At 49.2% G+C, this 14595-nt stretch overlaps 2 protein-coding genes across 3 annotated transcripts; one reads left to right on the top strand and one right to left on the bottom strand.

Moving 5' to 3' along the window:
- The first annotated feature begins 11 nt into the window (after positions 1–11).
- LOC101775926 (xylulose kinase) lies at positions 12–4331 on the top strand. 2 transcript variants are annotated; one of them, XR_001163547.2, is made up of 13 exons: positions 12–158; positions 286–937; positions 1096–1184; positions 1402–1466; positions 1623–1678; positions 1952–2072; positions 2144–2218; positions 2529–2582; positions 2670–2764; positions 2849–3023; positions 3235–3494; positions 3763–3823; positions 3949–4331. XR_001163547.2 is itself a non-coding variant. In XM_004963243.2 (12 exons), exons 1-11 carry the CDS (start codon positions 79–81, stop codon positions 3474–3476), a joined length of 1704 nt encoding a protein of 567 aa, XP_004963300.1. In that variant the 5' UTR covers positions 12–78; the 3' UTR covers positions 3477–3494; positions 3763–4317. The 2 variants fall into 2 exon arrangements, 1 of the variants encoding a protein (XP_004963300.1); XM_004963243.2 differs by having other exon boundaries at positions 3763–4317.
- Positions 4332–6563: 2232 nt separating this feature from the next.
- LOC101775511 (receptor protein-tyrosine kinase CEPR1) lies at positions 6564–10082 on the bottom strand. The gene is made up of 2 exons (XM_004963242.3): positions 7218–10082; positions 6564–7128 (listed from the first exon to the last, which is right to left on the bottom strand). The coding sequence occupies exons 1-2, from the start codon at positions 9778–9780 to the stop codon at positions 6728–6730; spliced, it is 2964 nt and encodes a 987-aa protein (XP_004963299.1). The 5' UTR covers positions 9781–10082; the 3' UTR covers positions 6564–6727.
- Between the last annotated feature and the right edge of the window lie 4513 nt (positions 10083–14595).

Genomic DNA, 14595 nt, shown 5'->3' with positions numbered 1-14595 from the left:
ATTTGTACTTTATTTTTTTCGTTTTGCATCCCTTACAGAGTCAACAAGCACACCAACAGGCGAGGAGACTGCTGCATCATGGCCGACGCAGGCGGTGGCTGCTGCTCCCTCCGCCTCCCCGACGACTCCCTCTTCCTCGGCCTCGACTGCTCCACCCAGTAAGTGCCCTCTTGCCCTCGAGCTCAATCAAGCCTCCTCTTCGCTCGCTCGTTGACTTGCTTGCTCTTCACTCCCATTGCTGCCTTCTCGGCACTTCACTACTCGGCCGCTGACCTCCCAACCAAGGTCGCTCAAGGCCACCGTGCTGGACGCCAGCCTCGGCATCGTCGCCGCCGACTCCGTCCACTTCGACTCCGACCTGCCGCACTACGGCACCCACGGCGGCGTCCGCCGGGACCCCGCCGAGCGCGGCCGCATCGTGTCGCCGCCGCTCATGTGGGCCGAGGCCCTGGACCTGCTCCTCGCCAGGCTGCGGCCCCGCGCGGACCTCCGCCGCGTCGCCGCCGTCTCCGGCTCCGCGCAGCAGCACGGCAGCGTGTACTGGGCCAGGGGCGCCGCCGCCGCGCTGGCCGCGCTCGACCCGGCCCGGAGCCTCGCGCCGCAGCTCGCGGCCGCGTTCGCGGCGCTGGAGTCGCCCGTGTGGATGGACAGCAGCACGGCGGCGCAGTGCCGGGAGGTGGAGGCAGCGATGGGCGGCGCCCTGCGGCTGGCCTCCCTCACGGGGTGCCGCGCGCACGAGCGCTGCACGGGGCCGCAGATACGGAAGATGCACCAGACCAGGCCGCAGGTGTACGACGCCACCGAGAGGGTGTCGCTGGTCAGCTCATTCATGGCGTCCCTGCTCGTCGGCGGGTACGCCTGCATCGACGAGACCGACGGCGCTGGGATGAACATCATGGACATCGCCACGCGCCAGCTGCGCGAGGACGCTCTTCAGGTTTCTTTTGTCTGCCTCTTGTTATATTCATGATTCAGAGTTGCAGACTTATGTTTGCCATTGTAGATTGCAATTGGGGATTATGAATTAAAAAAAAGTGCTGTGGCACATACTAGAATTAAGCTCGATTAAAATTTTTTTGCATTTCAATTTTGCAGGCTACGGCTCCAAATTTAAAAGGGAGGATCGGGAAACTAGCACCAGCTCATGCTGTGGCTGGAAAAATTGCTCCTTATTTTGTTCAGAGGTGAAGTGTGCTTTCTGAAATGCAGTTGTCTGATAAGGTGTTGTGCTCCTTCAGCAAGTAAATATTTATTTTTCTGAAATGCAGTTCTCTGTGTTCACAGCATGAAAGGCTGGATAATGCAAATAAACCATAGTAAAACTGTAATAACGTTTCGATCATTGTTTTCATGTGACGACAGCTTGTCAGATTGAGACTTTGCGTTTTTATGTTGTAGCAGATTTCAGTTTGCAAGCAGCTGTCTAGTTATTCAGTGGTCAGGGGACAACCCCAATAGCCTTGCAGGTACTTCTGTTCGTCCCAATTTTTGACATTCAAGTCTCTTAGTACATTCTGATGTTGGTTTGTTCAGATAAAAGCATGACCTAAGTTGGGCATATATGAAGGCTGCTTGCGAACTCAAATAATGCTTTCCATTTCCATATATATGTGATTATGCAGGCTTAACTTTGAGCAATCCTGGTGATCTCGCAATCAGTCTTGGGACAAGTGATACAGTAATCATCTTCCATCATGTTTTACAAATCTGCTATTGACACTGACTTATTTCCCACGAGAGAGATTCTACTAATAAAGGAAAACCATGGCAAAGTACATGCTATGACCTGGTTCCAGAATTAGCAACGCGCAAACTAAACCTTGCTTCTACTACAGTTGTTCAGTTAGTAAAAGAATCCTGGAAAATGTACTCCTTATGCAATGTTGTTTCATTCTATCTAATTATTTACTAATGACTGGTGCTGATTGTGGCGCCTCTATGGCCCTTTCAGGTTTTTGGGGTCACTGAGTCGCCAGAACCAACCCTTGAGGGAAACATCTTTCCTAACCCAGTTGATCCCAAGACCTACATGGTATTGCTTTGCTATAAAAATGGATCTCTGACACGAGAAGGTATGGTTAGCACTTGGCAAATGACTTCTGTTGCGCTGTTCCCCTTTACTAAATGCATACATTTTGTGCAGACCTTCGCAATCGTTATGCTGAGGGATCTTGGGATATGTTCAACAGGTTGCTTGAAGAAACAGCCCTGTTGAATGGTACACCAATCTATTACTGCTTCATCGTTCATTTGCTAAAATGTGAGTTTGTGTTTATAAAATGAACATTGGAGAGTATGTTGGAGAGCTGAGACAACTTCTTGGCTAGAACATATTTCAACCATTCATTTTAAAGCCTTGCAATAATTGGCAACTCAGTGCACTATTTTAGTCATGCTTGGATCCCGACATGGCTAAGGCGGTTACTACATAAAGCTTCCCTTTCCTTAAGCTTCATGATAGATGCTTGCATTGACCACACAAAAGTAACTTTCCTGAAGATTCCTGACCTTATGTTTTTCTTTTGTAGGAGGGAAGTTGGGATTTTACTACAAGGAACATGAGATTCTCCCACCACTTCCAGGTTTAGTTTTGGCCTTATATCTTTTTTACCCTTTGGCAATTCAGTATTCATCCCATTGCTCATTTAGATTCTCACCTATACATATAGTTGGATTTCACCGGTACATTGTCAAGAACGTGAGTAGCAGATCTTTAGATCAGATGGTGGAAGAAGAAGTTGACGAGTTTGATCCTCCTTCGGAGGTTTGAAGACCTCAAACCTGCAAATCAAACTGTTTGGCTTGCCAAATTTTCTTCAGGTAGATTAATTAACAGCCCTGATTTTAGGTGCGTGCGATAATTGAAGGGCAGTTCCTGTCCATGAGGGGCCATGCTGAGCAATGTGGCCTGCCAGTACCTCCAAAGCGTATTATAGCAACTGGTGGCGCGTCCTCAAACCCAATAATTCTCAAGATAATGGCATCTATTTTTGGCTGCCCAGTGTACACTTCCCAAAGATCAGGTATGCACAACCGCACAGGACATATACTAATGTGCACCGCTTACATATTAATATGCTTACTCCTAAAATGCATGATATACTGTTATAATAATTAATCTAGTTGCTGTCCACGCTTGCAATTTTTTTCTAAGGAATGTGAATTCATTTACGAGAAAATTTAATTAATATGCTAGTTAATTCTGATATTTCTGATATCATTCAATCAATACAGACTCTGCATCTTTGGGTGCTGCTCTGCGAGCAGCCCATGGGTGGCTCTGTAATCAACAAGATGAGTTTGTGCCATTCTCATGTGTGTACTCTGGGAGAATTGATAGAACATCACTGAGCATGAAGTTGGCTGTTCCTTTTGGGGACTGCAAGAGAGACACTGAACTTCTGAACAATTACACATTGTTGGTTAGGAAGAGGTTGGAGATTGAGCAGAAGCTCATCGAAAGGTTCGGTCGATGAGAGTGAAGTGGTTTCAAGGTAAAATATGTCTGCTAAAATACTTTTGGTAGCAGTCTTGGTGATAAGAATGGGCTAATATTATACTATCTTGAGCTGAAAATTGAATCAGAAGTACAATACCTGCAGAAATTAGACATCGACCATTACCATGTAACCATAAAAAAATTATCCATTAACTATCAGGACTGTATTCATAATTGGCTTTATATATTTCTTCATTTTCCTGGGCTTTTTTCTTCTTCTAATTTTGAATCTGATCCAGCCCTTTCTTCATTCTTTTTTACAGGTTTACACTGTTGCAATTGAGCACTATCCTTGGCACAGTTCTTAATGGCGCATATCGCCTCGTAAGTCATAGGATGTGTCGAGTCCAACAAATATCTTCAATCCATTTTCATTAATTAACACCAGTTACATATTCATCACTCAATAGTCGGAATGCTGGGATGACACCTTGACATGATCGTAACAGGCTTCGTTCATTGATCGAGAAATGCAAATGCCGAGCATGTTATGCTGGTGAATGGCATCCTACTCAACATGGTGAGGCTACAACAAGGATAGCCACCAAATTTGCAAGATCTAGTTTTCAGCTACTATACTGCTATTACCACCTCAAGCATGCACCGCTCCCACTTGTAAATTAGTGGATTCCTATTGCCACTACACCTGGCCTGACTCCCCTATGCAGCATGGCCACTTTCTACGGCTGATGAAAGAAAGGCTCAGGCTCTCGTAGGTGGCTAGATAGTAGATACCTACGGCACAGTTTGCTTGCAAAATGACAAAGATCATGTTATAAAAATCAATCCATGATGGTATGAACTTAAGCTTTAGGGTCTAAGGTCTGAAACTCAAACTGTCGTCATGCTTTATATTTCTCCAAGGACTAGGAAAGAAGCTCCTCTTTAGAATAGTAGGACTCAAATAATTTGAAATATGTCTACTTGCTCATTTTTTAACAAAAAAAAGAAAAAGAAAAATGATCCTGTGGATTTGGTGCATTTTTTCAGTGTGACTGAATGTAACAAAGAAAGGAGTTGAAGTAACATTTTGAAATGGAGACCGAGTCCTACGAAAATACTTGAAAACGAAATTGCGAAAGTGACTGCAAGTATTATGACACATCTGTAATTAGCAGATAGAATAAAATACTAAAAATGCATGCACATCTTTTTTGCTTTGCACTTTAATGCTTTACCTGATTTCCCATGAAATGCACTCGACCATAAAGTGCTTCTTCGTGATCAAAAGCATAATTGAGTTTTTGTTTGCTTGAGTCCAAAAAATGAGAAATAAATCTCACACGTCACACTCACTTCGTCCACAAAGAGTGTCCCTTTAATTCTGTTCTAAGTCAAACCATCCTATATTTGATCAATACTGATCCGATCGGCTGCACAGCTAAGTGGTGTTTGGGAGACAGGGGCTAAACTTTAGCCCTTGTCACATCGGATTTTTAGCCCCTAGTATCCAAACGTCCCTAAAAAAGAAGCAACCCAAGCACATGTAGTGAACAAAGCTGAACGCTCCTGCTAGGCTGCTGCAGCGCCTGTAGCTGCTGCTGGATGGCTGCTATAGCTGCAGCCACAGCCACAACCAGTACTACTGAGCACGCCCACTTTTGATGTCTAGCAAATTTTATTAGATTCATTATGAAATATATTTTCATAGTATACTCTTCATTGTAAATTTGGTCAAATTTAAAATAGTTTGATGTAGGACAAACTAAAAAAGCATTCTTTACGAGACGGAGGGAGTACGTGATAAGCTTGGCTCTCGTCGCGGTGTAAAGAACTGATGGAGAACTTTTGATGCTCTCAAATGTCACCAGGCAGAAAAGTTTCCCTGTTTTTTTTCTTCTTTCCTCGTAAATTTCCGAAGTAAATATATCACAGCAGATTCAGCACTGACTTTGACACGTGGACTATATTATTCCAGTAACAAAGGGCCACCGTGGCACTAAGTCACTAATCAAGTGGCCTACTTACTTTTGATAGGCTGAGTCAACCTCCATGGCACTCGTACGCTAATCATTTCCTCCTATCATGCAGTGTACTCGCAGCCACGTCAGCATCCAGGCCCACAAACAGAATCCAACTCACTTAATTTATGTTCGAGTGGAAAAATGCACACTGCGCTTGCAGCCAAAACCTTCTTTCACGAGTAAAATAATTCTATAACGGAAAAAAAAATAGATACTACTTAGTATAAAGATATATAAGATCTAAATGTTCATGATTATAGATGATTTAGTAATTATTACACGTGAAAACTGATATTTCAAATGGAATAGCCTTTTAAACTTTATGCTAGTGTCACAAATAAAATTTTAGTGATGTCATTTGTGTTCTTTTAGCATGATATCCTTATACTACCTATACTACTCATGTATACTACCCATACCACAAGTGAAGGTTTCAGTAGTATACAATTAATCTTGACCGTTAGATATTTGTATACTAGTCTTTTTGAACACTAGTATAGGCTAGTGTTATGTACCGTAAAAAGGCTTTAAAAAAAAGGAAAGCAAAAAAGGGATCGAATAAAAAGAAGTAAAAACACCTGCACGGCAGCAAAAAACCTTCGCATCATCTAGCCAGGAGCAGCACTGTCCCTTGGCATCACTCTCACAAAAACAAAAGCTTGCACAAGAGAGAAAAAGTTGTCGAGAAAAAGAAATTAAAGGCTCCATCCGCGGATCCAATCCAAAGAGAAAGGAACATTTCAAAGCTGAATGCGCCAATACATCTGCATTGCTTCCATCCATATATGATACATTTCTCTCTCTCTCTCTCTGGTCCACTGGGAGCATCAGATTCTGCTTAAACACCAAGCAGTGTATATGTGAGTGACGATGCACTTCACTCACTACTCGAGGAGGACCCACTGCATATGCTGCCTACATATATAGCTAGCTACCCTACCCTACTTGCATATAATATATATATATATATATATATATATATATATATATATATATATATATATATATATATATATATATATATATATATATATATATATATATATATATATATATATATATATATATGTCGTAGTGCAAGAGCGAACAATCCTTGCAGCTTGCATGCTTCTTGTGTAAATGAAACCATCCTCTGATCAATTAGTGCAGCGATAATTAATTAATGCTGTTGCCTGATGAATTGGACGACCTCGATCAGTCAGCTCACCTCTTATCTTACTCGTTTAATCGATCGGTATATCACCTGCATGGCTTCAACTCGTTCCTACGGACTAGCTGGTGGTAGCTTGGGCTGCTGCTGGCCGGCGGAGCCCTTGGAGTCCTTGTTGCTGTCCAGCTTGTCCTTGGGAGTCCGTGGCCCCGCCTCGGCGAGCATCTGGACGACGTCGGCCATGGCGGGGCGGAGCCCCGGGATGCTGCAGGTGCATCGCACGGCGACGCGCAGCGCCTGCACCATCTCCTCCTTGTAGGGGCTCCACGCCAGGCGCTTGTCCAGCGCGTCCGCCTCGGCGCCGGCGGCCACCTTGCCGGAGACCCAGTGCACGATGTCCCTCGTGTCGCCGAACTCCGGCTCGATGGGCTTCCTCCCCGTCGCCAGCTCCATCAGCACCACGCCGAAGCTGTACACGTCGCACTTGGTCGTCGCCTTGGACGAGTAGGCGTACTCTGTGTTGCGTTCATTCAGGGTGCACGGTCGTGAATGCCACATCAGCACAACATATACATATGTATATACATTAGACAGTTGTCGGTACCTGGCGCGAGGTAGCCGTATGTTCCGGCGATGGTGGTGGTGGACGCGTCCCTGTCGGCGCCGGCGCCGCGCGCCTGGAGCACCTTGGCGATGCCGAAGTCTGCGACCTTGGGTTCGAAGTCGGCGTCGAGGAGGATGTTGGATGACTTTATGTCGCGGTGGACGATGGGGAACATGAGGTCGTGGTGGAGGTAGGCGAGGCCCTGCGCGACGCCGAGCGCCACCCGGTGGCGCGTGGGCCAGTCGAGCAGCAGGAAGCAGCCGTGCAGCGCCTCCCAGAGGTTGCCGTTGGGCATGTACTCGTACACCAGCAGGTTGCTGTCGGCGCCGGAGTAGCAGCAGTAGAGCTTCACGATGTTCTTGTGCCGGATGCTGCCCAGCGTCTCCACCTCCGTCCGCAGCTCCCGGTCGCCCAGCCAACCACTGCTGGTGGTGCTCGTCAGCACCTGCACGTCGTGCTGCTGCTTGGTCCGCCGCGCCGCCGACACCCACAGCTTCTTCACCGCCACCAGCTCGCCGCTGCTGAGCTCGATCTTGTACACCGTCCCGGAGCCGCCGTGGCCGACGATGTTCTTGTCGATCAGCGCCTCCAGGATCTCGTGCTGGTCGAAGCTCAGCTTGTGGAAGCTCGTCACGTCGTAGGACGAGCTCCTCGACGCCGGCGAAGTCGGCGCGCCGTCGTGCTCCGCGTCCCGCCGCGCCCGCAGAACCCACCGTCGCGCCAGCGCCAGCGCCGCCGCCACGCACACCAGCGCGCACACCCCGACCACCCACACGTCCCCGGCGAGCCCCCGCCGCAGCCTCGACGGCCGCGGGCACAGCGGCAGCGCCGGCTCCGTCAGGTTCAGCCGGAACGCCACGCACAGCCCCGGGTTCCCCGCCACGCTCTCCAGCAGGCCCTCCTTGATGAGCGGCGCCGGCACCGGGCCCGACAGGTTGTTGTTGGAGAAGTCCAGCGAGTTGGGCAGCAGCGTGCACAGCGACTCTGGGATGGGCCCAGACAGCGCGTTGTCCGACAGGTTCAGCACGTTCAGGCTCCGGAGACCGGCGAGCGACTCCGGGATGGAGCCGTTCATCCGGTTCCCCTGCAGCGACAGCTGGTTCAGCCGCGACAGACGCCCCACGGCCTCCGGGATCGCGCCGCCGATAAAGTTGTTGCTCAGGTCGATCTTCACGAGCCCCGACGCGCCGGCGATCTCCGCCGGGAGCTCGCCGGACATCCGGTTGTTGGACGCGAACAGCGACGTGAGGTTGGCGGCGTAGGCCACCGCCGCGGGGACCGGCCCCGTCAGGTGGTTGTAGGAGAGGTCGATGATGGAGGCGTGCGGGAGGCCGAAGACGCCCGGCGGGACGTCTCCCTCCAGGTGGTTGTTGCTCACCCGGAACCGGAGCAGCAGCGAGCACGCCGCGTACGCCGCCGGGATGGGCCCCGTCAGCAGGTTGCTCAGCACCAGGATGTACTGGAGCTGGCCGTTGGCGCAGGCGTACGGCGGCAGCGGCCCCGTCAGCTGGTTCTCCGACACCTCGATCACGTTCAGCTCCGAGTACCGCCCGAGGTCGCCGGGTATCTCGCCGGTGAGCTGGTTCCGGTACAAGGACAGGATGCGCAGCTGCGACGAGTTTCCCAGGACGGCCGGGATGGGGCCCGTCAGCCGGTTCGTGTATATCTGGAGCACGCGCAGGTTGGGCAGCGCGCACAGCGACTCCGGGATGCCGCCGGTGAGCCGGTTCTCCGACAGGTCGATGTCGGTTAGCTCCGTCAGGTTGCCGAGCTCCGGCGGGACCACGCCCTCCAGCTCGTTGTAGTAGAGCTCCAGGAACTGCAGCCTGTGAAGAAGCGCCAGCGACACCGGGATGCGGCCGGTCAGGAAGTTGCCGCTGAGCTCCAGGTCGGTGAGCGACGTCATGTTGCCGAGCCACGCCGGGATGCCGCCGCGCATCGACGTGGTGGAGAGGATGAGCACGCGGATCCGGCGCAGCGCCATGAACGTCTCCGGCGGCCGCCAGATGTCGAAACCGGGGTTCTCGTTGAAGTTGACGAACTCGAGGGTCGTGACGTTGGCGATGGACGTCGGGAACGCGCCGGTGAAGAGGTTGTTGGACATGTCGAGCACCCGGAGCGCCCGCAGCGGGGACAGGTCCGGCACGGTGCCGGACATGCCGGAGTAGCTGACGTTGAGCACCTCGAGGTACGTGCAGTTGAGCAGGCCGGCGGGGAAGCCGCCGCGGACGTCGTTGCACGCCATCCGGAGCTCCCGGAGCGCGGGGAGGGACGCGCAGACGCCCGGCGGGAGCCTGCCGACGAGGCGCCACGACGTGACGTCGATGCCCGTGACGTTGCCGCCCTCGTCGCAGGCGACGCCCTGGAACCGGCAGTAGTCCGGCGCCGGCGAGGAGAAGTCCCACCTCGACATGCCCGGCCCGGGGAACTGCTCCTTCATCCTGGCCAGGTATGCAGCCTGCGTGTCCAATGCCGCCGCGCCGCCATCGCCGGCCGCGGAGAAGATGAAGAAGAGAATAAACCAGAGCAAGGGTGGGAGTGAACAACAGAGAGGGGACACCATAGCACCAGCCTGCTTCTTCTTCTTCTTCTTCTGCTGCTGCTGCTGCTTCTTGCACGTACGTGTTGTTGTTGTTGGAACTTGGAACTTTGAAGAAAGAAATCTAGCTTATTGCAGATTTGCACTAGTGTTGTTGCAAGCAGGCAATGGAATGGAATGGTGAGGAGGCGCTCGCTATCAGCAAGGGAGGGAGTATATAAGTGGAGTGGGAATCTGTGGAGGGAATTGGAATTGGTGAATGGTGATGATATAAAGGAGACGAAGGAGAGATGCATGGCTTTTGCTGTTGGGGATATATGCCCAGCTGCTCATTGCCCATCAACACCATTCTCCAGCCTCTCTTCTTCAGCTCTTTCTTGTGCAGTCAGTAGTGCTGGTCAAAGTAACATTACATTCTCTAGCCCAGTCAAGCCCAGCTTGTCCACTAGCCAGCCGCATATGGGCCTGGTCACTCCTCAGCCCAGGACTGATACTGGCCCCCCCGCCAGCCCGACCCAACCCGACCCGGCCCGGCCGAGCACTAACTGAACCCAAATGTGTTTCACACTTTTAAGCCTTTGAGGTGCCCCTGTCAAGTGATCAGTAAAGCAGAGATGTCAGTTCATCAGCTTCTGTTCAGAGTTGACATAAATCGGTTTCTGCTAAGAGTTGACATAAATCAGTTTCTGTTAGGAGTTGACATGAACCAACACTACCATGCTAGTATCTACGCATCTACCAGCATATTTTCTGCTGAAAATGGAGGGCACTGTGTTAGGGTGGAGAGGCATCACCCACAGTCACAGCCCTGCACCGCTGCACTGCTGTGAAAACACTGAAGGCACAAAGACACTGCAGATAAAACTTGCAGCAGTGCTCCTTCTAATCCTGCAATCTCCATGGGGAACAAGAAGAAAGCCTCCAGTGGTGCCAATCCCAATCATTGCTCACACTTTAGGAGGATAAGCAGCATGCTGACAAATGTAAAGCCCCTTCATCTCCCAAAAAGCAATTTTCTATAGCCCTCACAACCTGTGAGTTAGAGGAGTGTAGCCTGCACCAGAAAGTAGCAGCAATTGAAAACAGAAGGTGAGTGCTACTGCACACACACACACACTCTGTGCTCGACTGCTGATACTTCAGTAGTGGCCTGAATGATGCTGGGCTTTGCCCAGTAGTTTATTTGCAATGTGTGCATACGCCAATCTGCATCTTTTCCTGTTCAGCCAGTACTTAGTAGTTTATTAACTGAATCAGTACTTTAGTTTGCTGTATTATATTAGCTTAATGGAGTAAAAGCCTAAAGGCACGCTTGCTGATAATTGATATGCAAGCTTTTGGGTGGAAAACACCACTGCTGGATGGTTTTGGATTTGCCTGAAGAGTCCATTAGTCAACATTCTCAACCTGGAATAATTAAGAATTTCATATGGAATTTAGGCACTTCACCATTAGTGCTAGAGCATTTGTAGGCATTTGGCACAGATTCTGGACTGCTATTAAATTGTCATAAGAACAATTCGTCCAGAGATGAAATGTCACGGGGAATAGAACATCTCAAACGTAAGAATGCACACGTGTGATCCAATGTTTTCCTCTTTCCAGCCGTTCGGATAGCACCGAATAAAATTTCCATCCTTAATTCTACTGAAAAATATTGTCCTAGAAAGAAAACGCGGCATGCATACAGAAAAAGTCAAATATCTTTATTTTTTTCTTTTCTGCATTTCGCCAAGAAAAAAAAATGAATACCTAAGAACCATTTTTGCGGAGATGGTAGTGGGTCCACGTGGAGGAATCCATGGTGTGGATAAGGTGTGGCAGTAAGGTGCTTGGTGATATATGCATAGATGCTCACTCAAAACGGAGCAAGCACTAGAGAGATTAGATAAAACTCACCGTGGTGGTGTGGTGGAAGTGAAAAAAAGGAGACCTTGACATGCCCAAAGCATTAATTAAAATCCCTTGTTTGTGCATCCACTCATCATCATGTGTTTCCTGCATCTCCTGACTGGCCAAAAGGCATTATTAGGTTCAGAAGCACATCAGGCCAATCGTTGTAAACAAAAGTAGCTCATACGATTCGCCACATATGGAAAAGAGCAGGATTAATTTGGGCTTGACCAGATAAATCAACAATATCATGGATTAATAACCCAATTAATAGCTGCATGCTATGGTTGATGGTTTGTTTTTCTTTACTGATCCAAGGAAACTTGGATCCGAATTATGGTGTAAAGAGTTTATTTACAATGTCTCTCTTGTATCAGTCTGAATTATGATAGCTTACAGCAATTTGGGAGGCCGATTGATGCTTGATCGACTAGTGATTGTCCGCTGCGCTCTCCTAACTTCCGATGGCTAGCACGCAAGAGATAAGGAGTTATACTAGTTCAGGAAAATCTCTATGTCCAGTTTCCACAGGAGTCGTGTTCCTTGGATGAAGTGCATTGAGCTTACAACGGGGTGCTTGCAAGCAAATGTTCGTGCGTTGTGTGGGTGTATGCGTTGAATGCGTCTCAGAGAGAAAGGAGGTCCGGTTCTCCTTGTATAGGCTAGGGACCAGGCAACAGTGTTGAGAAATAGAGGGGGTCCCGACCTTGAAGGTTAGGGGTCGTGGTGTCGTCGGGTAGCCTTGCGCCAGGGGACCTCCTTGTCCCATCCTCTTGGCTGGCCGTGGGCTTCGCACGCCTTGTTTGTCGGCTCTTGTGCAGCGTGGGCTGCTTACGCACGGCCTAGTCTGCTTCCGCGGTATGCTCCGTCCCGTCCACCAACCCCGTGGCAGTAAATGGGACGGAATCGGTTGCTGACGTCCGCACCGGAGATGAGTGGGTGAGCCCCGGTCAGCTGCCTGGGCGGGCCGTGCCGCTCCCCTCGGCTTTCCCCGACCTGCCTATGGCTAATCCGCGCCGTTACGACCGACACTGGGTCCTGCCTCGCCTGCGGGCCTGTACCAGGTCTGGAGTAGTGGCATGACCTTGAGCCTGATGGGTCATCCTGTCGGTGATGATCACGTCGGGGCGCGTGGGCGCGTACGGTGCACGTGGCCTTGTCCTGCAAGTCATCCTGGACGGTCTAAGGGGTGTAGCCTCACCCTTGGTCCCCCTGTTAAAGGTCAGCTTCCTCCGCCTGGTCATGTCCCCACGTGGAGCGGTCAGAGAGGCCATGCCCCGCATTTAATGCCTCCGGTACGGTGCAGATCTTCCTGAGTCAGGGAGTGGGTGGGGCGTTGTGGGCCCTTTGTGGGCCCCGTCCCCGATCTGGTCGGACTAGTGGGTTGCGGCCCTCAGCCCCCGATTAGGGAAGGTCGGGAGGTGGGCCCCGGTGTCTCCTGAGCCGCCTCCCACATACTTCTAGCTGTCAGGCCTTTGATCTTTTGGTGCTTGGTTGCCTTAGCTCCTTTCCTGAGGGTACCCGGTACCGGTACCCATCAGATGGTGCGTGCACTTGTGTGGTACTGTTAGGGGCTGTTTGGATACGAGGTGCTAAACTTTAACAGTGTCACATCGGATGTTCGGATGCTAATTAGAAGGACTAAACATGAGCTAATTATAAAACTAATTGCAGAACCTTGTGCTAATTCGCGAGACGAATCTATTAAGCCTAATTAATCCATCATTAGCAAATGGTTACTGTAGCACCACATTATCAAATCATGGACTAATTAGGCTTAATAGATTCGTCTCGCGAATTATACTCCATCTGTGCAATTAGTTTTGTAATTAGCTTATGTTTACTACTCCTAATTAGCATCCAAACATCCGATGTGACAGGTGTTAAACTTTAATAGGGTGTTCCCAAACACCCCTTTAGTGTGAAGATAACAGGGCAATAGGGCATCATGCAATGGAAGAGTTAGGTATGGTACGGTAGATCCCTCTCCTTCACCGTGAAAAACAGGACGGATCGTTTAAAAGATATGTAACAATCTTTAGTAGTAAAAAGGAGAAATGATTACGGCCATTAGCATGGCAAGGTGAAAACACTGGCATATAGCATTAGCTTGTAGTAGTGGGTGGAGAATGAATACTCCTTTTGAAGGGCAAGCTAGGCAAAAGTTGCATCAAATATTTCATTCACTAGACAGTCAGTCAATGTTGGCACGTTGCGGATATAACAAATTAACTTGAAGCTCTTCTTTCTTTAAAATAAAAGATTTAGAGATGCTGGAGTAGCGCCTACCTTGCAGTTTACAATCTTGTATCAATCTTAATTACGATAGCTCATAGCAACCTGGGAAGCTGATTGACGCTTGATGGTGTACTGTGTGCACGTGTTGACATAGCAGGGCATTATTTTTTTTTTTTGCGAAAATCGCCATGATTCTATTTGCTATAGTGTTACGGAGAAGGATAACTGTTTGTACATAACACTTTTAATTCACAGAGTAGCACGATTGGGAAAATTGTTTACTAGTTTAAAGATGAACATAGCTGTTTCACTGATACTCTAAAATGCTGACAGGATTGTTTGTCTTTGTTCCTTTTCACTGTAGGCAAGTGAGGCAACAGACGATTAGACGAATCAGATGACATGCGCTTTGCTAGTTACCGTCCCTGGTAGTGCCTGCTCCATAGGATTTGAGGTTCCTGGAAATGCTCACGAAATAGTTGCAGAATAGGGCGTTGGTCTTTTCTGTGAATGTATGCTGAATGCAACCGGGCATGTGTTGTACAATTGTATGTATTTCACTTCACTACTATCTGTTACCCATCCTTAGTGATGGCTTTGTTGTGAAATGAAGAATATTGCTCCAGTTATGGAGCACTTTTAACAGGGGAGTAGATTCAACATTTACTTTTCTTGTTTTGGCTGCGTGCAATCTGACTTATTGTTTGA

The sequence above is a fragment of the Setaria italica genome, chromosome III, assembly GCF_000263155.2.
Source record: "Setaria italica strain Yugu1 chromosome III, Setaria_italica_v2.0, whole genome shotgun sequence".
Taxonomy (NCBI): Eukaryota; Viridiplantae; Streptophyta; class Magnoliopsida; order Poales; family Poaceae; genus Setaria; species Setaria italica.
This window is presented reverse-complemented; position numbering and strand designations above follow the sequence as displayed.

Bases quoted from the DNA above. Each gene is read 5' to 3' on its own strand.
- LOC101775926 (XM_004963243.2), top strand. From the start codon at position 79: ATGGCCGACGCAGGCGGTGGCTGCTGCTCCCTCCGCCTCCCCGACGAC. The intron at 2,583-2,669 runs GTTTAGTTTTGG...CTATACATATAG, and splicing joins GATTCTCCCACCACTTCCAG to TTGGATTTCACCGGTACATT. The intron at 3,024-3,234 runs GTATGCACAACC...CAATCAATACAG, and splicing joins GTACACTTCCCAAAGATCAG to ACTCTGCATCTTTGGGTGCT.
- LOC101775511 (XM_004963242.3), bottom strand. From the start codon at position 9,780: ATGGTGTCCCCTCTCTGTTGTTCACTCCCACCCTTGCTCTGGTTTATT. The intron at 7,129-7,217 runs GTACCGACAACT...AACGCAACACAG, and splicing joins ATACGGCTACCTCGCGCCAG to AGTACGCCTACTCGTCCAAG.